General features: G+C 41.2%; 1 protein-coding gene across 1 annotated transcript in view; it reads left to right on the plus strand.

Annotated features, from left to right (window-relative positions):
* The window catches only part of hspg2 (heparan sulfate proteoglycan 2), a 524,258-nt gene that overhangs the window by 368,011 nt on the left and 130,593 nt on the right, over positions 1–25,654 (plus strand). Inside the window, exons 46-51 of the mRNA XM_078558280.1 lie at positions 321–434; positions 6,144–6,296; positions 11,683–11,828; positions 20,832–20,967; positions 22,544–22,695; positions 23,730–23,859. Coding sequence (XP_078414406.1) covers positions 321–434; positions 6,144–6,296; positions 11,683–11,828; positions 20,832–20,967; positions 22,544–22,695; positions 23,730–23,859 — 831 coding nt within the window. The remainder of the gene's footprint in view (positions 1–320; positions 435–6,143; positions 6,297–11,682; positions 11,829–20,831; positions 20,968–22,543; positions 22,696–23,729; positions 23,860–25,654) is intronic.

Genomic DNA, 25,654 nt, shown 5'->3' on the forward strand with positions numbered 1-25,654 from the left:
GGCTTCATTCAATGCACCTGTAAACCAGCAACGTTTACCGCCTCAATGTACCTCTCAACCACTGCACTCCAGTCTGTCATGCCTGGAGTAAAAACATGTCCTGCTCTTTAAATAACCTGCCGCTGAACTATTTATTTTTATTATCTAAAGCGTGCTACTCACTTGACAGATCTACTTGATTCCTCAATTCCTGGCCTTCCTAGACAATGGAGTTTGGGAGAAGAGCTTCTGTACAGTTCCAAGCAAACCGGATGGCCTCGAAAAATGCTTTCTTATTAAAATGTTTAAGTAGAATAAAATTATGTTTTGCCTTGCCATAGCAACAGCACCTGTAGCGACAATTGAGCCTCCCATCCTAACAGTCAAGCGGGGGCAGACAGCAGAATTCCGATGCACCGCAACTGGGAATCCACCTCCAACCTTGGAATGGTTCGGTATGTAATTCCAACAAAATTTCCATGGTCATTTGGTACTGTAATGTTAGAATTGGCCTATTGTTAGTCCTCTTTCAAAACTAAATGTTTTCTTAGAACAATAGGTTGTATCAATATAAGGAGTTTGTCAAAAGTCATATGTCCTAACTTAAGTAAAATGAAATAAAGTACAAAAGCAAGGAAATTATGATGAAACTTTATAAAACATCAGTCTAGCCTCAACTGGAGTATGTGTCCATTTCTGAGTACCATCTTTAGGAAGGGTGTGAAGGCATTAGAGAGGGTGCAGAAAGAGTTAAGAGAATGATTCCAAAGCTAAGGGACTTCAATTGCAAGGATCCATTGGAGAAGCTGGGGCTGTTCTCCTTGGAGGCTGAGAGGAGATTGATTGAGGTGTTCAACTTCATGAGGGGCCTGGACAGAATAGAAAAGGAGAAACTGTTCCTATTGGCAGAGGAGTTGGGAATTAGTCTTAAGGTGATTGGCAAAAAAACCAAAGGCAAAATGGGAAAACCCTTCTTTTACACAGTGAGTGGTTTAGACCTGAAATGCACTGCCTGACAGTGTGGTGGAGGCAGATTCAATTGTGAATTTCAAAACTGAGCTGGACAAGCAACTGAAGAGAAAAAAATGTGCAGGGTTACAGGCAGAGGGCTGGCATGGACTTTGTAGGCCAAATGGCCTTCTCCTGTGCTAATATACCAGGAATTATCTGCAATGCTAGAATATTGGATTCTCAGCTGACAGACTCAAGTTCAAACCTTAGACCGAAGAGTGATTCCAAAATGAGGCCATCTAAATTATTACCTAAAAAGATCTAGGCGGAGGCAATAAGGTAATCTGGGGCTCTGTTATCCTCCTCCCAGTAAGGTAACAAAGCCATTGGGTTTCATCTTTTTAAGTGGTGCTATGAGAGCAAATATGGTGACTAAAATATCAAAGTGTTTAAGTAAGCTACAGATAGTACAAGCAGTGAACTCTGAGAAGCTGTTGAACCTCTGAAATGTAGCTCCCAATCCAAACTGCCAAGTTCATGAGGTAGAATCCACAGCAGAGTCCCACAGAAAGCTTTTTTAAATTTATAGTTGGGATGTGGGCATTGCCGAGAAGACCAGCATTTATTGTCCATTCCTGTTTTGATATAACTAAGTGATCTGCTGGACCACTTCAGAAGGCATTTAAGAATCAATTGCATTCGTGTTGGGACCAGAATCACATGTAGGGTAAACAGGATAAAGACGGTAGGTTTCCTTCCCTAATGGGCATTGGCTTTATGAATTTTATTTCCAAATTCTTCTTTCAAGGATGTTTCAATTCTCATACTGCCTGGGTGGTATTTGCACTCGTGTTCAGTGGTTTGTTAGTCCATTACAAGTCAGGTACACAACCACTCCACTATGATACCAACCTCAAATCTTGTTCTAACCAGGGAGAAGGATATCTTTAAAAGAGAGTTCTCTCACCACTTGTTAGACTTCATACAGATTGCCTACCAGATCCAGTGCTAATCAATATCGATCATTTCTGTTTGGTACCAACCAGGACTTGACTAATTGGGTAAGATAGCTAAAGCCTAGGATGCATCTATTCAAAAAGCAGGGATGAGTCCCAACCTTCTCCAGGATGGGGGAAGGTAAGGTGAATTACATTTTACAGAGAAAATCAAGGGAGCAGGTAATCCTTAGCCTTTGGCCTTGTACAGATCTCTTGCAATTCTCTTACCTACTGCCAAATAGGGTTTGAATTTCTTAACTCAAGTAGAGTCTTCATTTTAAAGAACTTCAATATTTTTCGTACCTCATCCCTCCAAAGAATCACTTCCCTTCCAGGAATGCCAACATCCACAGTATTTTGCTTTTATGCTCAGGGAGAGTTTAGGCCAACTTGTTACAGCCTCACCCAGGTCTATCGAGCTCTTCAGAATCACCCTGAGCTGCTCCAAACCTCCTTTTACTCAGTTTGTCGTAGACAAGCTTTCTGCATTCAGAAAATGAAAAGGATCCACACACAATAATCCCACACAGAGTCTGCAAAGTGAGATAATTGCAACAAATGTCAATAAGATCGCTGACTCATCAGGCCCACTGAATCAAAGTGATAGTGTGGTAGCTGAAACCTTCGCAGTTAATGAGAGGTGCTTAGGTTTGCATGGATTAAGAAAGAACATATAACGTTCTAGCGCCTTTAACATCCTCACGAAGTCCCAAAGTGCTTTACAGCCAATTAAGCACTTTTGAATTGTAGTCATTCTTACAATGTTGGAATCATTCACATATAGCTGCTCCAACAGCTCACCATTGAGAATCCTAAATAAAGGGGTCAGATCAGCTGCCGAGCTTCTGTGCGCAAGTATCTTAAGACACCCGGTTTCCATGTGAATGTACAGGGAAAACCTATGACAATTCCTGGGAATTGTTTCGGTGGTCAAAAAAAATGACCATCGTAGGCTGTTCTGATAACTCTTAAAATACAAAGCCTAATTCAATGTGTTGCCTTTCAAGGCAAAAGAACTCTCTTTTTGTGTCAAGATTCAAAAAGCCTATCGATGAGGTCAGCACCAAAATACTGCTGCTTGTGTTGCCATCAGCTCAGCTGTATTGACCTCCAACATACTTATAGAATTGCCAGTGGAATCCATTGACACCTGGTCTTGGCAGTCATCTCGTTGAGGTCATGCCTTTCGCTTCCCAGGGCTTCCCCTGTGGTTTTGATGAAACACATAAAAATTGCCCATGGCATAATGAGGCCTCTTTCATTACTATCCAAGCATTGCAGGCCAGTACCTTTCACATAAGCAATCATGGGTAAGCTTAAGAATGCAAAATAAATTCTTCTGAACTCCCCATTCCATCCATGCTACCACCCCCTGACTCCCAAAAATTTCACTTGACTGGAAATTCATGAAGAAACTCTAATGAACGGCTGCGGGTAATAGGTGCCTCTGCCTGCCTAAGATTGGTTTCGATAGCATTCAACTAGCAGACATGAGTTATACTGCTGACTGTACCCACACTAGATTTAATGAGGAAAGAGTGCTTTGCTTGAATGTTTGTGTAATGATCAATTTGCAAGATAGACAATTCCTAACTTGAGGAATTAAGTTTCTGTCTTTTTCATTGAAACATTTTGAAGCCTCATTTTATCAAGGAGATCCATAATACCTTCTGGGCACCTTTTAAAATTGTCTTTGCACTGATCTGTTGTCATACTGCAGGTGGCAAGAGGCCCAAATCTAAGAAAAGTTACCTACTGGCAGTGACCTTGAACCTTTAACCTTGACAAAGTCTGGAGTCAGATTGCCAACTTGCCAACTGCTCATGCAGATCTGAAATTGCTTCTTATCAATCTGAAAAACGTGTTAACAGTTCCTAACACTAAGATAAAAGCAAAATACTGCGGATGCTGGAAATATGAAACACAAACAAAAATTGCTGGAAAAACTCAGGTTTGACAGCATCTGTGGAGGGAAAGACAGAGTTAACGTTTCGAGTCCGTATGACTCTTCTTCAGAACTAAAGAGAACTAAAATGTAGTAAAATATATACTGTTTAAGGGGGGTGGGACAGGTAAAGCTGGATAGAAGGCCAGCGATAGGTGGAGGCAAAGGAGAGATTGCAAAAGATATCATAAACAAAAGGTCGAAGGGGTGTTAATAGTGGTGGCGATACTGGCTAAAGGATGTGTTAATGGTGACATTAAGAGTAGAAAGCAGAATAAGCAAGTGACAGATGGCTCTGGTGGGATGGGGGGAGGGGATGGTATGGGAAAAAAGATCGAAATGGGCTAAAAAGTGGGGATAAAACAATGAATGGAAATATTTTACTATTATTATTTTTAAAATTTATTTCCATTCATTGTTTTATCCCCACCTTTTAGCCTATTTCGATCTTTTTCCCCACACCATCCCCTTCCCCCACCCCACCCCCACTAGGGCCATCTGTCACTTGCTGATTCTGCTTTCTACTCTTAATGTCACCATTAGCACCTCCTTTAGCCAGTATCACCACCATTATTAACACCCCTTCAACCTTTTGTTTATGACATCTTTTGCAATCTCTCCTTTGCCTCCACCTATCGCTGGCCTTCTATCCAGCCTTACTTGTCCCACCCCCCTTAAACTGTATATATTTCACCAAATTTTTACTTCTCTTTAGTTCTGAAGAAGAGTCATACGGACTCGAAAGGTTAACTCTGTCTTTCCCTCCACAGATGCTGCCAGACCTGAGTTTTTACAGCAATTTTTGTTTTTGTTAAAAAGTTCTTCCTGGGGCTAAGTTAGGACTGGAAAACCGGTATGGTAACCACACATGAGACTTTGAAATGCCCAAAATGTGACCAATTTTATTTAAAGAAATCATGCGTGTTTCCAAGATGAAAGCTAGCCATCTTTCTTTAGTTGCAATTGGACTAATCATCAAAGCATTCTTTGGTATTGTAAACACAATGCTCCCTTTACTTCAGTGAGACATTCTGTAACACAGATTCTTATTTTTTTTTAAATCATCAGACACAGTAATTTTGCACACACCAAACAAACTAAAAGTTTCCAGACCAATTCTTGACCACATCACAAATGCAGCTAAGTAAAATCTGGGAAATGCATGTTAAGTGTCAGGATTACAGCCATTCAAGTCTCCCTAATACTGTCTGAATCTGATAGCACATACTTTGGAAATTTTGGTGAAAGCTTTTCAAGATTCCTGAATTTACAAGGAAACTTGCACAGCCACTTCCAAGGAGTTTATGCAAGTTTATACACTGCTTATGGACAGACACTTCAACCCCTCTTACTGCTATATTATTAGCAGCGCTAACTCATTTAGATGAATTGTTCAATGACTGTTCGAATACTGGAAGAGGAATGTCATGTGTAACACTAATTTTTAGACTGTAATGGTGAGTAAATTACCAGAAATGTCCTCCTTGTTCTGGCAAACCAGAGCGTGAGATGGAGATCACTTAACGTCCAAACTTCTGGGCTCAGTTACATCCAGAAATGTACCAGTTTTGCAAAACATCAGTTACCAATACATTGTACTGTGCAGTGACACAGATTTGTAATTTCCCCTCTAATTTGCATTGAAAAAGGTGAAAAAGACCATAATCTGAGCAATGGGAACAACATGTTGCTTCCATCAGCCTAAAAAGGTGAAAATAATTTCCATTATAAATCCCTATGTCTACATTTAGAATGCAAACTGTGAGGGTGAAACTGGTCTACCCTGGCAGCGTGAATGGGCTCGTAGCGAATCAAGCAACCATCTTTCCACTGCGCCAGTTTTTTATTTTCCTTTGACTTGGAAAACAGTGAGACCAGGAAACGAGTCTCCAAAAAGGGATTGGACTATTGCTCTGTAAATTTCAGGGAAAGATCAGGCGTGGCAAGAAGCTGGCTGCCACTTCATGACGAGCCCATTTTGTGCCGTTAACGAGACCAATTTCACCCCATGCTGTAATTACAACCTCATACCAGTGGTGGTGCTGCAGTGTCTCCATTGGGAGGCTACAGGTGTAATTACAGCGTGACAAGTTTACATAGGCAATCTCTATTATGGGTGAGGATGTGCAATTTCTAATTAATAGCCCATATTAATCTGATTCCAACCTGTTAAAATCCAAAATAATCTCCTGGTTTGACTACTAGAAAAACATTGCCCACAATGTGATTATTATGGCAATTATATCATTTTTTTCCTTTCTATATTTCAGGAGGTCAAGGTAATATTATTTCACCAAATGCAGTAATTCAGGGTGGACTTCTTCGAATTGTTGCTGTGGAGCATTCAGATGAAGCTGAGTACTCCTGCAAAGCTTCAAACAGTGCTGGACATCACACGGACACATCCATTCTCTACGTGCAGAGTAAGAACCAAATTAAGTTTAAGTCAAGATGTATTCTTGTTACCTGCACCCTGAAAACCATGTTTACTGTGCAACTAATTAATGAAGTAGGATTAGCTCCCCTAAGGCTGGGATACTGAGCGATACTCAAACTAGGAAAGCCCTTTTTTAATCCTTGGTCTGTGCTGAGTCAAATGATCACAGCACCCTTGGCACCATATTTAATCCAATACCAATGAACTGAGTAGGAGAGAATCCAGGTCAGATCCTTGCATTCTGATCGTCGTTATTCCATGACCTATCAAGGTTCTTGCGTGAACTGTGGTAACTTGGATAAGATAGTGGAAGCTCAGAGCCCCCTAGCAGACACAAGCTAATAGGAATCATTGTATTTGAAGGGAGAAGCAGGCAAAGGGAGCAGTACCGCTGAATGGAAATTTGATAGTTCACAGTCCTTGCTTGATGCTTTCCTTGAATTTCATGATGAATTGGAAAAGTACCACCTATAAATTATCTCAGTGGGTGACAATCAGCCTAGAATGTGCTGCATAATTGGAAAGTGCATTGATTAGATCATGGACACAGTTCGCATCTGAAATATCCCACATTTACACACTCAATCAATGTGCACTGTCCTTGTGTAATAATTTGGTGTGGTCACTCTGTACAGCAGCTGCCACAATCATGGCCTCTGACATCTCCTCAAAGCCGTGGGCTTGTCAAAAATCGTAAACATCACATTGACTGCAATTAGGCCAAGACATGGAAATAAAGAGTTATGCGTTACAGTTACAAGACTGAAATGGAGTTAAAATCAGGCCTCATTAAATTCTCAGTAGCAAGTGAGTTCATGTAATGGATGATATACATGTGCAGGACAAGAGAATGGGCTCCTCTCAATGAAGGGCATCTGCTCTAAAAGTTCCTATCACCAAAGGTTACTTGCAAAGAAATGCATTAGTAACAACCCAAGGTCTGCAGGTGATGTTCACAAGATCTGCGATGATGTATCAGAACTTTCATAATCATCTCAATAAATCAAGGAACATGGTAGTATTTATTTCTGCCCTTTAGCACAAAGGGATTCAAGGAATTATTTTCTTTGAGATTTATCTACTTGGCTTGAGTCAAAAGAATGGAAGCTTCACTTTCTGCATTGCTGATTGCGTTCAACCCCCCCCTATTTATAACCTATTATTTTGTTCAACAATTACGGGAGCAGAGTATGTTCTGTTTGTCATTTCCAGTTTGAGTGTTAAACATATGCTAGAAACAAATTGGCCTTCTATGAGTCTGCAAAGTAACAAAAAAGAAATTTATTAACTTAGTCACCACAAGAATTATCTCTGCAGTCTCTTGGCTGTATTTGTTTTTCTGGAACTTATTCCACAGAAGCTCCTACTTTGACTGCAGCCTATTCTCGTTGCCTTACTATTCGCCAAGAAGGACCCATCCTGTATTCAGTGTGACATAGATGCAGAAAATTTGGGGCAGTGTGGTTTAGAAATTATAGCAACAGCAGTTGCCCTACGCCTGTACATTATCTAACTTTTTGTTTCAGAAATGCTTTGTTTTTACAAGGAACAAATGCAAACTGGCAAAATATTTGTCACTTTCAAATTCTGATTCTTTTTGGATGGTGTTAAAAGTAAAATTCAAAATAATGCATGAAATTTTGCAAAACAGACGAGAGCCATTCAGAGGGTTTATTCACTCCCATGTATACAGCAACATCCTGCATTGATAAAGCAGTAAAACATCCCAAGGCATTTCACAGGAGCATTATCCATTAAAATGCAACACCAAGCCACAAAAAGAGGTGACCGCAAACTTGTTCAAAAAGGTAGGTTTTAAGGAGCATCTTAAAGGAGGAGGGAGAGGTACAGTGATAGAGAAATTTAGGGATGGATTTCCAGAGTGAAGGACCTGGATAGCTGAAGGCAAGACTGTCAATGGTGGCTGAAAGAATTGGGGATTTCAAAAGAGACCAGAATTGAGAGGAATGCGGAGACCTAAGAGAGGAGGAGGGTTGAAGCCATGGAGGGATTTCAATGCAAAAAGGCAGGAATTTTAAATTTGAGGTGGTAGTGGGCCAGGGAGCCAGCATTGGTCAGTGAGCATGTGGTGATTGTCAAACGGAACTTGGTGTAAATTAGGATACAGGAAGAGTAGAAATAAATAAAGTGAACCAACAAAGCCCAAGTAAAATATGGAAAATGGGTCCACACAGATAATTAAAAAACATTGTTTCATAGTAGTAATAATTCTGTGATAAGCAGGCTTCACTGGACTAATGGACAACTCAGGCCAAGACAGCATTACTAATGTCCCCACCTAAGAGGCAGGATGGAGCCTATCACTACATTTGCAGAAAAGTTCTTGTGCAGTCGGGCAGTGCTGAAATATATAAATGGGGATTAGGTGTCTATTTTGGATTGATTAGATTTGGCGTGGCCATTATAAAAGGGAATGAGCATTGTTGATTTTGTGGATTGTCTGCCACAGTGCAGCTAAACTGTGTAACCAAAACTGTCTGCATTCCTTCTTCCGGTCTTTGGCCAACCTGCCCTAGTTTCGTGTTGCTGTGGCAACCCTCTTGGATTTGAAGTCCGTAACATCCTATTTTAAAAACCCACTGCCCAGAAGCCTATTGAGGATATGTAGACCAATTCCCAATGCAACAGAAAGTATCATGCAGAATGCTGCTTACTGTCTCTGCGACACATACACTTGGTGCGATCTCATTAAACTTATCCCATAAAACCAAGCTAGGCATTCATTTTAAATCTTTCTGTAAAGTATTGTTAAGTTTTACTCTGATGTGTAGACACATCAAAGAAGTTGCTTTGCATTAATTCTCTAGCTGTTGCCATGACAAGGGGTTATGAATGGATGATTTGGATCTGGTACTTGTCTTTTTAAAAAACACTATTGAGTAAACTTCTCACTAGACAGGATACATTAGAATATGTCACAACCATTTTGATTATTTTTGGTATAGTTTAAAGATATACTCCATGGGGAGTTGTTTAATTTTGAAAATGGCTTCAAGCATAATCAGGTATTAATTTGAAGTGGTTTTGTCATTTTTTGTCATCGTCTCCAAGGGAAAAAATGGAAAATCTGATAAGAAAAGCCCACTTAAAAGTTGCACTAACATTAGTCATGATATTAAAGGACAGCTCAGATCATTCCAGGGTGAGAAAGTTGCCCTATGAAGAAAGGCCCATTCGATTCGCTCTACCTTTGGAGTTTAGAAGAATGAGAGATAATCTCATTGAAATGTGTAAAATTTCAATACAAAAATATTGAACTTTTTTTCAAGAGAAAAAATGTATTGAATTTTTGAACAACTCGGAGGCTGCTTTTTCTGTTTGGATTCTGGAGCTAGCGGCATTGATCCATGGATAAGGGGTGAGCTATTTAAGACTGAGATGAGAAGAAATTCCTTCTTTTAGAGGGGTTGCAAATCTTTGGAATTCTCTACCCCAGAGGCCTGTGGATGCTTAATTGATGTGTATTCAAGACTGAGATCGATAGATTTTTGGTCAATAAGGGAATCAAGGGATATGGGGATAGTGCAGGGAAGTGGCATTAAGGCATAGAGTGTCCACGACCTAATTGAATGGCAGAGTAGGCTCAAGGTATGATATAATCCTGCCTTCATTCTTTTACTTATGTCTGATTTGATTCACTTTATCACCAAGCTCCACAGTAATCCAAAGTATAATGAGGTTTGCAATTTCAATACCTTGTTTCACCACCCTGAAATGATGGATGAAAACTTGTCCAGTGAAAATTAGGCCAAGGCTGAAGGTTAAAACCCATCTGAATAATTTTTCCCCTTAAATATTAAGGCAATAACAAGTCTTTTTTCAATCATTCCACCTCTATATCCAATGGGCCATTGTCTAGAGGACATGATTACTTTAGACTATATAACACAGGAACTGGAAGGAAAAGATTTTAAGAACATAAGAAACAGGAGTAGGTCATTGGGCCCCTGGAGCCTGCTCCACCATTCAACAAGATCACGGCTGAACTTATTGTGGCCTTAACTCCACTTTCCAACTGTGCCAATGCGCCCACTCTTTCCCCCCCTCCCCCCACCACCACACAACAACCCTTGACTCCCTTGTCAATCAAAATTCTGTCTAACTTAGCCTTGAATATATTCAATAACCCAGCCTACACTGCTCTCTGGGGAAGAGAATTCCAAAGACTAACGACCCTCTGAGAGAAGAAATTCCTCCTTATCTCCATCTTAAATGAGGGGAATCATTCTACCTTGTCAAGTCCCCTCAGAGCCTTATATGTTTCAATAAGATCACCTCTTGTTTTTCTAAACTCCAATGAGTATAGACCCAACCTTTTCTAATTGCTTTGGTTATTGACATTCAAATGCATTTGAAAAGAACATATTTTACGTTGCTGCTCTACATCTTGACCAGAGCAGCTCCATTATGTGTACTCGACCTCACCTGCTCCCAGTGATGCTTTCTTGCACAACTTGTCATTTGTCCTCTTGTCCTGCTCCAGACAGGGTTCTTCAGATTAATTCAATTCTGTTGTTGATGCTCATTGTGAAAGGAAAAGAACCTGAGTGAATCAAGGGTGTTTATTGAGGGGACCAACAGTATAGGACTCATTTAGAAATAAGCATTGGCAGTGTGTTATTGTTCAGCTCATGTCTTTACCTAGTGTATGTTTTTTATTGCAAAGTCAGGTAAAGGCTTTTATTCTCCTAGCCAAATCTTGGGTCAATAAGCAACGCACTTCACTCGACTCTATTTGTAAGGCAACTTTTGTATTTTTCTGGTCCACACTGGCCTCTACATTTTTATGCACAGGATTTCTTGAAATATTTCATTTGTTTATGAGCATCCTAAAATGGAAAAGGCTAAATTGGGGGTTGTCTCCCTCATTCTTTCAATGTGGCCTGACCTCCTTAAAAACCAGTTTCTCTCACCCCTGTCTCAGTTACACATTTGAGTTTCTTATTGTGTTCAGTGTATTCTGCTGTGGTACTAACTCCTTTGCAGTTTTAAATAAGTCCCGACATGTTATAGAAGCTTAGGGGGAATGCCAAAAGCTTACAGAGCCAGTTTTATGTGTTCATACAAATGACATACATACTGAACCAAAAAAAGAGTAGCATCAAATCTATCACATGTAATTGTACATTTTAGAATTTATCTACCTTTAAAAATTGGAAACAAAAATGATGATAATCAAAATGCACCAGTCTGAACTAATCGAATAATTTGAGTCACTCAATGATAGCTGTTCAAAACAATTGCCAACACTATTGTTTTGAGTCTTATAATTCCAAGAATGTTGATTCCTACTCAGTATTGATTTGTATATCTGAATTTTTAAGTTTAATGTCTCCAAATTGTCTCTGTAGGTAGTGGTAACCTGCCTCAGGTACAGGTTAGTCCACAGCGGATAGAGGTACCAGCGGGCGACACTGTTAGGCTGTACTGTCGAGCTGGGGGACATCCTTCACCAATGCTCTTGTGGAAGAAGCGTGGAGGAGAACTACCACCACAGGTACTACTGACCTTATTCACTTAAAAGCTGCATTCAAATGCCTGGCATTCTGCTGTTGATTTAGTCAGGTGGCTAGGTGTCCTCTCCCCCCACCCCCCACCTTAGACCAGCTTATAGTTCACCTCTGTCCTAACTATACTCAGTTCTGCCGAAGGGTCGTGAGGACTCGAAACGTCAACTGATTTCTTCTCCACCGATGCTGCCAGACCTGCTGAGTTTTTCCAGGTAATTCTGTTTTTGTTTAGGTGTCTTCATGTTGATGTGAATTGAGGGCAACTCCAATGATCTCTGAATACAATGCCATTAATTTTCACACCTGTAATATAAGTAAATTGTTCCCCTGTGCTTGAAGAAGCCATCCTTTTTGTCTTCCCCAGGATCCCAACAGCTCCACTGGAATGTTGCCAACAACTGTTGGTCAATGGTGGTGCTATACCAAGGCAGAGTAATTCTTTTCTTCAGTGGCTTATAGATCAGTGGCAAATGACACTGGAGAGCAGTTAAGATAAAAGATGAATTATTCTACTAAACGCTGTACAACTGAGCAAGAATGACAGTGGGAGTATAATGTATTAATATATTTATTGATGTATTAATGCTATGTTAATATATTTAAAAGTAAGAAAATACACTTTTAACTGTTGCATCTTAGTTGGAACTTTGGTTTTTGACATCCCACTTTGAACTATGTTCCAGTTTGTGAGTGAAGTACATTTTTGATAGATTTGGTTTTGAGACACATTCTACCCAACAATCTCCACAGAACCATCCACAGTGATAACCCAAAATCCCTGTTGCCTAAGAGAGTTTGAACGGCAAACCATATCAGCAGGAACAATAATCTCAAATCTTAAAAATAATCCTTTGCTTACCAAGATCTGAAGATTCTCTGTCCTACCTGTTTGAGAAATTGGGTAGAGAATTTCCCAATAATGCAGAAACCCCCAGTTTCCAGGAACAGTGGGGAAAGACATCAAAAACAGCTGGAAACACTGCTACAGGTAGGGTATTGGAAATGATAAAATATTGTCCATATCTGATGCAATCAGTTTGCAAATACACACTATACCCCAATTACTCAACCTGAACCTTAATGTGGTTCTCATCAATGCTGCTTCTGTGCAGATTTGAAATCTCTTTTGAGTAGATCCAAACTCTACATCAAGTAGAAAGTAAATGCATTGGAGATCTATCTGAATGGCTAACCAAGCCATTTGAGAAGCCTAAAAGCAAAATACTGCAGATGCTGGAAATCTGAAGCAAAAACAGAAAATGCTGGAAAAACTCAGCAGATATAGCAGCATCTGTGGAAAGAGAAACACAGAGAGAGCAGCATCTGTGGAAAGAGAAACACAGAGAGAGCAACATCTATGGGGAGAGAAACACAGAGAGAGAGCAGCATCTGTGGAGAGAGAAACCCAGAGAGAGCAGCATCTGTGGAGAGAGAAACCCAGAGAGAGCAGCATCTGTGGAGAGAGAACGCTGTTAAGAGTTAATCATTTGGATTTGGGCTCGACTGGCTAACTTCAGACTGAGGTATAAACCCTAACTCAGGGATCCACAGCTTCAATATAACTAATACTGGGTTAGTTATGTGTAAACTGCACTCTGTGCATTTTTTAATATATTCTCTAAAAACAGAGAGGCTACTTGACAATTGCTGTGATTATAGGGTCTCTAATATAGCAGTAGAATGTTGGAGTCTGGCTAATTTAACATTTCTCTGATATTTATTGCTGTCTTGTTAATCCTTTGATATATCTAGACCTGAGGCAGAATACTAAAGCTTTCTCTTGTCATGAAAATATTAAATATTCATAAATATTTCACTCATTACTGCCGCTGGGAAGGTAGTCCTCATTGACCTACCCATGAACAGGCAGCGGAAACAGAAAACCATGTGGAGGGATTCTGAGATTGGACACTCTGCCAAGGGAGCACATCTCAGAAAAGCATAGGTGCTCAGCTGGATGGGAAAGCAAAATCCATTCATTCCACTGTCTCCTAACCTTTGCAAGAAGCACTGGGTCACAGAAGGAAACCTACACTGCCTTGCTGCTTCTCTCCATGGCTTGAACCACACAAGACATGGGCCCACTCTTAATTTGGAGAACTGTTTGTTGCTTGCTTATCATCCTCTCTTTACCACTTCTCTTCCTCTCTCCCATCCTGTCCTGCCTGGTTCCATGGACGCTGTTAGCTCCCTGGAATTTTCTGAGGTGGCCACTCTTCAGGTGAGCCATCTGGCTAAGGGTGGCACCCCTGGTGTGCCAAAAGTGTCAAGCCAATCCCGTTATCATCAAGTGATCATGGGTACACTTTCCAGTGGGAGTGATTGGTAACAATCAGCCAAGGGAGCCTTGTCTAACTTTACCCTCCAATCCCAGTCTTAGCCTGGTGTTGCTGGAAGCCAATTGTACCCTCCCCACTGCCGAGTGTCTCGAATCGGGCAATTCTGCAAAAGCTAGGGGCTTGACCTGGGATCTTCCTTCCGCATAATCATCTACTTGCTATATTTACCTGTTCCAAGCAGGGGTCATAACTGTGTAGATAGTTTTATAATAAATTCCTCCAAGGTAACAATGAGCTTCTCATTTCCGACCATGATGTTTAAGCCAATACAAAATAAAAACAGAATTACCTGGAAAAACTCAGCAAGTCTGGCAGCATCGGCGGAGAAGAAATCAGTCAACGTTTCGAGCCCTCATGGCCCTTCAGCAGAACTGCTGAAGGGCCATGAGGGCTCGAAACGTTGACTGATTTCTTCTCCGCCGATGCTGCCAGACTTGCTGAGTTTTTCCAGGTAATTCTGTTTTTATTTTGTTTTGGATTTCCAGCATCCGCAGTAGCTTTTAGCTTTTTGTTTTTATCTTTATGTTTAAGCCAATGTTGGAAGCGGTTAGAATTACAATCCTGCATGCCAGCGTTTTGCCTTGTGAACTGCTGAATAAAGTCCAGGTTTGGTGAGATAATTAGGTGTTCTGAACTGAGACTCCATCTACAGCTCTACCAGCAGAATGGATTTGATGGAAAATAGGGGAAGAATTTGACTTTCACAGATCTAAAGAAGGAAGTGGGAAGTGTCGGTGAGGGAACAATAAAAGGTCAAGCTCTAGATAAAATCAACTTTCCAGTGTTTAACTGATCTCTTAGCAACATTGCCATACAAGTCGTTTCATGATGTACTGCTTGCGTCTGATCTTTCTTTGCTGTTTGCACTCTCTTTTTCACCCTCTCTGCTCTCTGTCCAGGCTATGTCCGTATTTGGTTTCTTTCCGATGGGAAATGGCTACAATGCTCATGTTTTCCAGAGGCGCATCCAAGAGCTGCAGGTAGCTGCACTTGTCTGGGCACTGGAGCTTGCTGAGCAGCTACTGATCCACTGGCTTTCAGACCATTCCATCATGTAGGTAGCAGGAAATGTGCAGCAGTATGCAGGGCGTGTCCAGGGTAGCAGCAAGTAAGCAGGGTACAAACAGGTGTGCATCGTAGCAGATGTGCAGGGGAGAAGCAGATGTGCAGAGTAGCAAGAAATGTGCAGCAGACATGCAGTGCTGCAGCAGGTTTGCAGGATACAAGCAGGTATGCGTAGTGGTAGCAAGTGTGCAGGGCTGGAGCAGGTATGCAGGACATGTCCAGTGCAGCAGATCACCTGTACTTGGAAACTCAGGTCTGTCCACGATGCAGTCTAACATCTAACATTCAGCACCTGATAGAACAGACTTAATTGTTTCACTGCATTAATGCTACAAAATTCTCCCACTCTTTGAAAGTACTGACACTTGACCCTTGCAGAACATGTCTGGTTTTTTTTACCTTCAGTTTTACCTTTGCCAAATTAAAAATTATCCTCATCCCTAACCGATCTGTCCACATTCCAGTCGCACACTGACTTGTCCCACTCTGAGTTGATTTCCAACTTGCATAAAATCATTTTGGAGGAACCAGAATATAAAACTCCGCCTAAATTCACAATGCCAGTTTTACCAACAACAATTTGCATTTATAAAGCACCTAAAAGAAATTCTCCTTACTCCACTTTGGCTCTTTTGCCAAACGCCCTGAGCCTGTGCTCTCTGGATACCAGCCCTACTGCCAATGGAAACAGTTCTCCTTATTTACTTTGTCCAATTCCTTCATAATTTTGAACACCTCAATTAAATCCCCCCTTAACCTCTTTTGCTCTAAGGAGAGCAACCCCAGCTTCCCATCTGTCTCCATGTAACTAGTCTTGCACCCTTGGGACCATTCTAGTAAATATCATCTACACCTTCTCCAAGGCCAATAATCCCCAAATACAGAGGCCCAATGCACAGAGAGAACTGCTGCCAATACAAAACCTATTTTAGTGAAGCTTTATTGAAGTTCCCCCAACCCTGATTGGTAGACGTGAGATTTATGAACTGAATAAGCTTGACAAATTTCAAACTCCATTTAAATACATGAAACTGTGATTCTATTTAGAAGTGGGAAACGTTTGAATTCGTCACACATTTAAACCAAAGTCTCGCTGCAAATAAGTCAACACTTATTCAATCATAGCGACTTGCCCATCCGAGATATCAAGTGGAATGGTCTGAAAGCAATTTGTTTGCAATGCAATAATCGCAATAATTGTCTATGTGTGTCTCGGTGTGCCTGGGTGCGTGTGTATGTGATGAGGATTTTCAATGACAGTGTCACCTGTCTTTCTATTGGGCATTCACTAGACAGAGATGTCCTTGAAGTCAATATAAGATCTCCACCCCTGTGACTATTAGCCAAACCCATGTATACAAAGGAATATGTGCTAAGGACCTCATTGAAGTGTTGTGTTTGTCGCTTGAGCTATCAGATGATAAATAAAGTGTGTGTTAAATGACTTCCAATAATTTTTTGGGGTTTTGCTGTTTAATTATAGCATCACTGTGGATTCAGGCACGTTCCTGTTTCGGCATTAGTTCTTCAATGTTCAACTTCAGTAAAAGTTTATTGTAAAACTTTGGCAACATCTGATGACTCCTCATCTTTTCAGAGTATTTGGAAATTTTGTTTTATCAACATCATGTTTTTAGCCTCTTGAGAGTAATTTGTCTCCTCTTCCTGATTGGTCACCACTTAACCAAAAGAAGTCCACCACAATTCCCTTAATGCTCCCTGACTAAACCTCAGGTCTGATCTGCCCCTCACACTTCCAGCAGTCATAGGTATAGGGTGGCCTTGCCCTTGTGTTCAGCAGGAGCCAGCTGGCGGAGCAGGAGCACCCGTGACCCTATGTTACTTCATGTCCGACTGGACCATCAGCTACTTCTGATGACTACTTCTGAAGTCAGTGTTTTCACAAGTAACGCCTACCTCACTCACTCAGAGCAAACTGCGAGCATGGGAACAGGGGTAGGCCCTTCGGTCCCTCAGGAGGCCCAACAGAAGGAAACAGTTTCTCCATATTTACGCCTTTTAATGTTTTAAGCACTTAGATCAAATTTAATCTCAAACTTCCATGCTCATGGGAATACAAGCAGAGTTTATGCCACCTTTCCTCACAATTTTAACTCTTTTGGGCCCCAGTGTCATTCTGATGAATCTGCACTACACCCCTTCCATATCCTTCCTGAGGCGCGGTGCTCAGAGCTGAATGCAGTATTCCAGATGCAGTCTGACCAAATTGCTAGACGGCTGAAGTATCACTTCCTCCCCTTTGTATTCCAGCCCCCCCCCCGCCCCGAGATACAGGCCAACACTCCATTAGCCTTTTTGATTATTTTTTTCACTTGAGTTGTGGAGTTCAATCATTTCTGTATTTAGCCTCCTAAATCTCTTAGTTCCTCTGCAGTCCCCAATCTCTTTAGGGTTTCCCCTCTGGGCTTGACAGGCAACTGCTTCAAGTAATTTCACTCAGCAAACACATGGAAATGACTCTTTATCTTGAAGTGTTGAGTCTAATGTCAGGAACTTTCTGCGATGAATGTTCAAAGTGCACTGCAGTATGAGTAGGCAAAAAAGAGTAGCAAAGAATTTGACAGAAGTGCAGCACTTAAAAAGGAATCTTTCCACACAACATAAAACTAGCCCAATTTTACATTCCTGCCCACCACCCCTCTGCCAGCAATGCCAGAAGCAGGATAACACATCATTCATCTTGTCTGCCTTGTGGGGCCTTGCTGTGCACAAATTGACCACCGTGTTTGTCTGCAAAGCAACAGTGTCACAAAACAATTAATCCCTTCAATGTAATGTGATCCGAGACATTATGAGGACAGGTTAAGGTGGATTTGTAATATACATTCTGGGTGCAGTGGCACTTTGCACTGTTCCACCCTCCATAAATTCATCTACCCGTATCCAATCCCTCTGAAAGTCCCACTCTCTCCTCACCCAACCTTCCCTACACGAGCCTCCCATCACCAGAACCATTTAATTCAAAATCTCTATCATAGGAAATAGGAGCAAGAGTAGGCCATTCAGCCCGTCGAACCTGTCCTGCCATTCAAACAGATCATGGCTGACTATCTACCTCCACGCCATTTTTCTCCACTATCCCCATCTCCCTTGATGTCTTTAGTATCCAGAAATTTATCGCTTTTTGTTTTGAACATGCTCAATGATTGAGCTTCCCCGTCTGTTAATCCTTCCACAGCCTCACCACATCCTGTTTCTGCAAATTCCTCCAACCCTTCCCGAATCTTCTCTTCCTCTGACTTCACCAGTTATCCCTTGTCTCTTGACTTTGTCCCGCAAATGGTGACAGGGCCTTCAGCCGCCCTCTCTCCTCAATCCTCACACCCTTCTCCACTTGTTTGAACTTGCTGGGCCAACTTCTTGAGAGTCAACCAAGTGGGTCCAAGCTGCAATTGCCCACGGGCCAGTCTGTCTCATCACAGCTCTGCTAAGCCAATTCTCACCCTATGTCTACACATGCATTTTCAAGCAGGAGTGTCTGGGTAATAATTCTGGCATCAGCCCATGACCACCAAGGCCAATTGTCATTGCTGTTTGGACTGACTAACTCAGTGCAGTCTAGGGATTTAGCCTGAGGTTTTTTCTCATCTGTGTGACTCTGTTGTAAAAGAATTCGACATAACCAGAGGTCCTAAAAAGTGCAAAGTAAATTCTATCCAGAATTCAGAAGTCCTTTCCTCCATGATGATCAGGAATAGTCTGGCTGTATCTCCATTGCAAAGCTAAGGTAACAGCTCTGGAACAAAAATAAACTTAGAAAAATAGGGCAAGAGGCTGGAACATATTAAGGTTAAGACTGTATCCAGTCCCAGGCTTATCTGATGCTAAGCATTTCAGCTGTGGCTTTGCAAATCCTTGACTTGCTGCTTCAGCCCTTGGCAAGTGCATCCCCTGGTGGCTGGCGAAATACTGCAGTTTGAATATATCTCTGCATTAATAATGTGAAATAACCCATTAGCATTTGACTGCTAACTGCCGTTTGCAGCTTTTGAAATATTTTGTTTTGCTTTATTTTATCAAAATATATGACGCTTATAAACTGAGTGCATCAAAAGACCGCATGTTACTGAACAATTTTGTCCTGGAGCAGAGGTGCATGTTCATCACGGTTACCAGTAAGTGAAAAACTGATGGAATAGGAGAGTTCTGATTGTTATGTGAGATCTTCATGTAGCAAGTTGCAATAAGTCCCAGTCACATTGCAATAAAACTGTTCACATGATCGTGCTTGAAGTCTCAATGAAGGTAGGAGATAGAAGTGAGCTGTCCAACAACAACTTATATTTATGTAAACGTTATCTTGAAAGTAATAAAATGTCATAAGGTGCTTCACAGGCACATTATCAGACTAAACTGGACACGGAGCCACAGGAAGAGACATTAGGAAAGATGATACACTGAAGTGCGTTGTGTGTATGTCAAGATGCTGAATATCTCATGCAGTTTGTGCCATTACTGGAACAACAAATTGTAAATGAACATGGCTGGTGTTCACATTCGCTGATCATACTGACTCCAATCAAATCCAATCCAATACTTCTGAAAGCATCACAACAGCATTTGCCTGTGGCCATTGTGGCTGCTGTAAGTGCAACACCATTGCTGTGCCTAAAGGCCCAAATCCACTGCGATCCATAATCAGAGCTGTGAGGCGATGGTACTTCTGTATGATGTGGTTGTGTGTTCATCTGCCAGAGAGCTGCCCTAATGATGAGCTGTGAATTTGTGTTTACAAGTTGTCATTGGCTGAGCTGCTAACCCTTACTGGGCCTTTCAGCGTTTGGGCAGGATGAAAGGAGATTCTGAGCCGAGAGAAGATAGTTCCCCACAGGGTATTAGAAGTTCAGGGAGGGAGAATGTACCACCACACTTTGTCGCAGAGCTGCGGTGGCAGAGTCCGTAAGGTAGGTAAAGCTGTTCACTCCACATGAGTGGTATGTAAGCATGAGAAGGACCAAAGACAAAGATAATGTTTGGAATTGCCCTACAAAAGATTCTAGTCATATTTTACCCTGCCCAGACATAAGCCAAATCTACTGGGAAAGTACTTGAGTTTTTCAGGAGCTTGTATATCCCCTGCATGAAAACGCATGGATCTGTTCCTCTTCTAATAAGGCAAAGGGCAAAAGAAATCGCCAGTACTAGTCTGGATCGTCGAGACTTCAGGTGAATCGGGGTTAGAGATCAGAGGTAATTGATGCACAGGCATTACTTCAATCCCTAATATTTAGCTCTCACATTGTCAATGTTAGCTTTCCATTATAAATCTCCAAGTCCACATTTACAATGCAAACAGTTTGTTAAATTGTCATGATGCAATTACACCTCTCCTCCAGTGGAGGCACTGTTTAAAGGTAACTGTGTGAGCATCTTACAGTGTAATTACCCCCCCACCCCCATTGGAGGGGCTGTTTGTTGGCAGTTGACAATATACTTCTGGACATAGGCATTTATAATGCGAAACGTTGACAATGCACAGAAATGTAAGATGTTTAATATGTTATAGATAGATACAAATCTATAAACAGTGCTATGTGATGTACATTGCTTTTAATTTTTTTCCAGGCCAAGGTTGAACGGACAGACATTGGGACTCTCATTATCCCTTCAATCACTACTGCCCAAGCTGGTATCTACCTGTGTGTGGGAACCAATTCTGCTGGCTCCTCAGAAGGTCGCATAGAGGTCTCAGTGTTATCCTGTAGGTATTGGTTTTTCCACAAGTATTGAGTTTATTTGTGCTGATGCCTAAAGTTGTCTCCCATTCAGTTTACTCTTGCTCTTGTCCCCAACTATGACCTTCAAAATAAATTACTCTTCTAACTTCAAGGGCACTGCTTCAAAAAAATCCATTTCAGATTTTTCCTACCCGAAGGAAGCTATTCCATTTCTACTAGGTCACAGGTAGCCTCCAAGGGACCTGGCATTCTGCATTCCCCAATCAGGCATGATCTGCGTAATCAGTGGAATCCTCCACTAGCCAAGTTTCAGCTGAGCAGAACTGACAGGCTGGCCAATTCTGGTGCTTGAATACAACTGAAAAGTTCAGTATCACTGGGAGCTGAAGCGTTTTAAACTTTCCCAGCTTAAAAACTAACTAGAAAGCAAATCATATTGCTGCAATGAAGGGCTCACACTGGCACCAAATAGGTTGGCTTCTTAGCTTCTGAAACTTGGAAGGTAACGAATATAAGTTACCTTGAGAGTCAGTCTTCTGTAGACACGCACATGGTCTGTCTGGGTGCATAGCTAAATCCCATTTCAACGGAAGGACAACCAAGAATATCCAAATGCAGATATGTGACAAACCCTACATTCACTCCATTGACTTCACCTCAGAATTTTCCATTAGTGAGCTTGGTGTACAGAGTTTATTTTATTCCAGGAGGTGCCTCCAGAGCTAGTTAAGAACAGAGCAACACATGTTCATGTTTTTTTTCCATTCCTGTGTAGTGAATTTTGTACTTGTTAAAGAGTAACTTTACATCAAGCGCAGTCACTGCAAAAGGTTCTCCATAAGGTGAAATATGATGGTCTTTTGCAGTTGTGATAGTTTCATAGTGTATGAAATGTTAATAAATTAAGTAAATGTCCTTTCTTTTACCTGGTTTATCTTCAAACTAGACATACTCAAGCCATCTTTGTATCTTTAATTGTTGATTGGTCGATCTCCTTTATCAACTTCCCATTATAAATTCCTACATCACATTTATAAAAGAATCCTATCATGCTGTAACTAAACCCTCCGGCCAGTTTTCTTTTTCACAAAACATTAACTGGAACCTAGGCCTTTAAATATTTGGAAAACTCAAACAATCATTTTCAAACTTACAGTTTAGAAAGTTTTAATAGAATTCAACCAAAAGCATTTGATTAAAAATGAGCTGACATGTGCTGTTCATCTATTTCACCACTAACCTAACTCCATAAATATTAAACAAACTTTGTACCAGGATCAAAATGCTCATTTAGAATTATCCATTGCTCTAAAATGTTATTATCTAAAATAAATGTATCATTAAAATATATTTGCACTTGCACTGCCTTCTGTAATTATAGCCTATTTAATTTGTGGTATCTGCACTTAGTTGCCTGTTTCATCTAGAAATTTCTCAGATTCATCACACATTGAATTCCGTTTGAAGAATGTTGACTCTTGTGCAAGCAATTTATGTGTGTTTTTCCCATCCTATCTGCACCCTTTTTTTGGTTTTCAGGAGGAGTTTCTTTGTTCCACATTTTGATCTGTTTGTTTCTGGTGTCTACTCTCCCAACAGCAGAAGAATCTGCACCAACCGCTCAAATTCAGCCCTCTCCTGCCTCAGTAACAGAGGGAGAAATGCTGGAGTTATACTGCCAGGTGACAGGGGAGCCTCAACCCAAGATCACATGGCGCAAGTCAAGTGGTTACCTAACGACCAATCACCAGGTGTGCAATTGTAATTTCTGGATTGGGGATGGGCTAGGGCAAAGACATCCCAAGCTATTCCCTGTGGAACTCTTCAAGGAAGAGGATGGGAGTTCTCCCAGTGTCCTAGCCAATGTTAATCTCTCAACCAATATCACTACCACAGATAACCTGGCCATTTATATCACTGCTTTTGTGGGAGCTTGCTGTGTGCAAGTTGGCTGCACTGTCTCCTACATTGCAACAGTAGCAACACCTCAGAAGTACCTAACCGGTTGCAGAAGAGGCACCGGGATACTGTGAGATCATGAAACACAAGCCCTTCCCTTTCTGGGCCACTAGGCAGTAATCAGGAGAGGGAATCCTGACTGGCTTCCTTCTTCAAATCTTTGTTTATCAATCAAATATCAAACTCAGGAAAAGATCTGACATTCACTCTGATGAGGTGCATCAGATGTGCCGTGCTTAGCAGTACATGTCCTGATTGCTGAAAACAATCATTTGATTCTTGAAATGTGCGTGTCGCTGGCAAGGTCAACATTTAATGCCTGTTCCTAATTGCCATTGAGAAAGTGGGTGGTGCGCCACCATTTTGAACCACTGCAGCCCATGTGGTGTAGGTACATCCACAGTGCTTTTTTCTGTAGTGGTTTTAATACAACTGACTGGCTTGCTAGGCCTATTCAGAGGGCAGTCAAGAGTCAATCACATTGCTGTCGATCTGGAGTCACATACCAAGCCAGACTGAATAAGGATGGCAGATTTCCTTCCTGTAAGAGCATTAGTGAATCAGGCGGTTTTTACAACAATCCTGTAATTTTGTGATCATTATTAACAAGACAAGCACTTTATTCCAGAGGCATTAATTAATTAATTAGTTGATTAATTAATTGAAGTTAAATTCACCTAGCTGCCTTGGTGGGGTTCGAACTCATGCTTCCAAAGCATTAGTCCAGGCCTCTGGATTCCCAGTCTAGTAACATTACCATGTTACCATCCTCCTAGTTGTTTCTAAGAAAGGGTTCCATGGCTCTGATTTTGCATTGATTTTGTAGGTGCAGGGCCCTGTGTTACGCATTCGGCAGGCCACTGGTGCTGACGCTGCGGATTACATCTGCCACGTTGAAAACAAGTTTGGAATGCAAGAAGTTACAGTCTCTGTGTCGGTCACCTCCAGCGTTTACAGTATGTAACCCACTTGTTCTTATTGAATAGCATCAGATAACTTCTGCCCCATTTTTTCCCTTAAGGACTGTACAGTAGTTATTTTGATAGGTTCTTTAAGGAAGTGGCTTTGGAGTTAGCAAATGCATTGGTTGTAATTTTCCAAAATTCACTAGATTTAGGAAAGGTCCCATCAGATTGGAAAATAGTGAATGTAACGCCTCTATTCAAGAAAGAAGGGAGACAGAAAGCTGGAAACTACAGGCCAGTTAGCCTAACATCTGGCATAGGGAAAATGCTAGAACCTATTATTAAGGAGGTAATAGCAGGGCACTTAGAAAATCTCACTGCAATCAGGCAAAGTCAACATGGTTTTGTGGAGGAAGAATCGTGTTTGACTAATTTATTAAAGTTCTTTGAAGAAGTAACAAGTAATGTGGAGAAAGGGGAACCTGTAGATGTGGTGTACTTGGATTTCCAAAAGACATTTGAACAGGTGCCACATCAAAGGTTACTACACAAAATAAGAGCTCATGCTATAGGGGGTAACATATTAGCATGGAAAGAGGATTGGCTAGCTAATAGGACGCAAAGAGTAGGGATAAATGGGTCATTTTGGTGTGGGCAAGCTGTAACTAGTGGAGTGCTGGAGGGACCAGTGTTGGGGCCTCAACTATTTACAATGTATGTCAATGATTTGGACGAAGGTACTGAATATATGATTACCAGGTTTGCTGATGACACAAAGATAGATAAAATAGTAGGTTATGAAGAGCACATAAGGAGTCTGCAAAGGGATATAGGTAGGTTAAGTGAGTGGGCAAAAATTTGGCAGATGAATATAATGTGGGAAAATGTGAGCTTGTCCACTTTGGCAGGAAGAATAGAAAAGCAATATATCATTTAAATGGAGAGAGACTGCAGCATTCTACAGTGTCTTGGTACAGGAATCGTAAAAAGTTAGTATGTAGATGCGGCAAGTGTTTAGGAAGGCAGATGGAATGTTGGCATTTGTTACAAGGAGCATTGAGTATAAAAGCAGGGAAGTGTTGCTACAGCTGTACAGGGCCCTGGTGAGACCACGTCTGTGTACACTTTTGGTCTCCTTACTTAAGGAAGGATATAATTTCATTAGAAGCAGTGCAGAGCAGACTCACTCAACTGATTCCTGGGGTGAAGGGTTATCTTATGTGGACAGTTTGGGTCTGTATCCATTGGAGTTTAGATGAAGGAGAGGCAATTTTATTGAAACATATAAGATCCTGAGGGGTTTGACTGGGTGGATGCTGAGAGGATATTTGCCCTTGTGGGAGAGACTAAAAATAAGGGGTTTCCCATTTAAGACAGAAATTAGATTTTTTTTTCTCTGCGCATTGTTAGTCTGTGGAATTCTTTACCCCAGAGAGCAGTGCAGGCTGTGCCCTTGAATATTTTTAAGGCTGATAGATTCTTGATTGACAAGGACGTCAAAGGTTATGGGGGTAGACAGGAAAGTCGAGTTGAGATCACAATCAGATCAGCCATGAAATGGCGGAGCAAACTTTAAGGGCCGAATGGTCTACTCCTGCTCCTAATTCTTGTGTTGTTCTTATTGACGCTTTCACTGTTCTTGGGAGACCAAGATTTGAGTGTGATTGAAACGATGTGTAATAATCTAGAATTTAAGATTGTTCCGTGAGAGTAAATTGCAGTTCTTCTGTCGGTCATGAATTTTTAACCTTGTAATGTTATTAGAATGCTTGAGGAAATTAAAGATCAACATCAGTGAGGTTTGCGTAAATACTTTTAAAAGCACCTCAAGCATTGGAACTGGATC

The sequence above is a fragment of the Cetorhinus maximus genome, chromosome 15, assembly GCF_964194155.1.
Source record: "Cetorhinus maximus chromosome 15, sCetMax3.hap1.1, whole genome shotgun sequence".
Taxonomy (NCBI): Eukaryota; Metazoa; Chordata; class Chondrichthyes; order Lamniformes; family Cetorhinidae; genus Cetorhinus; species Cetorhinus maximus.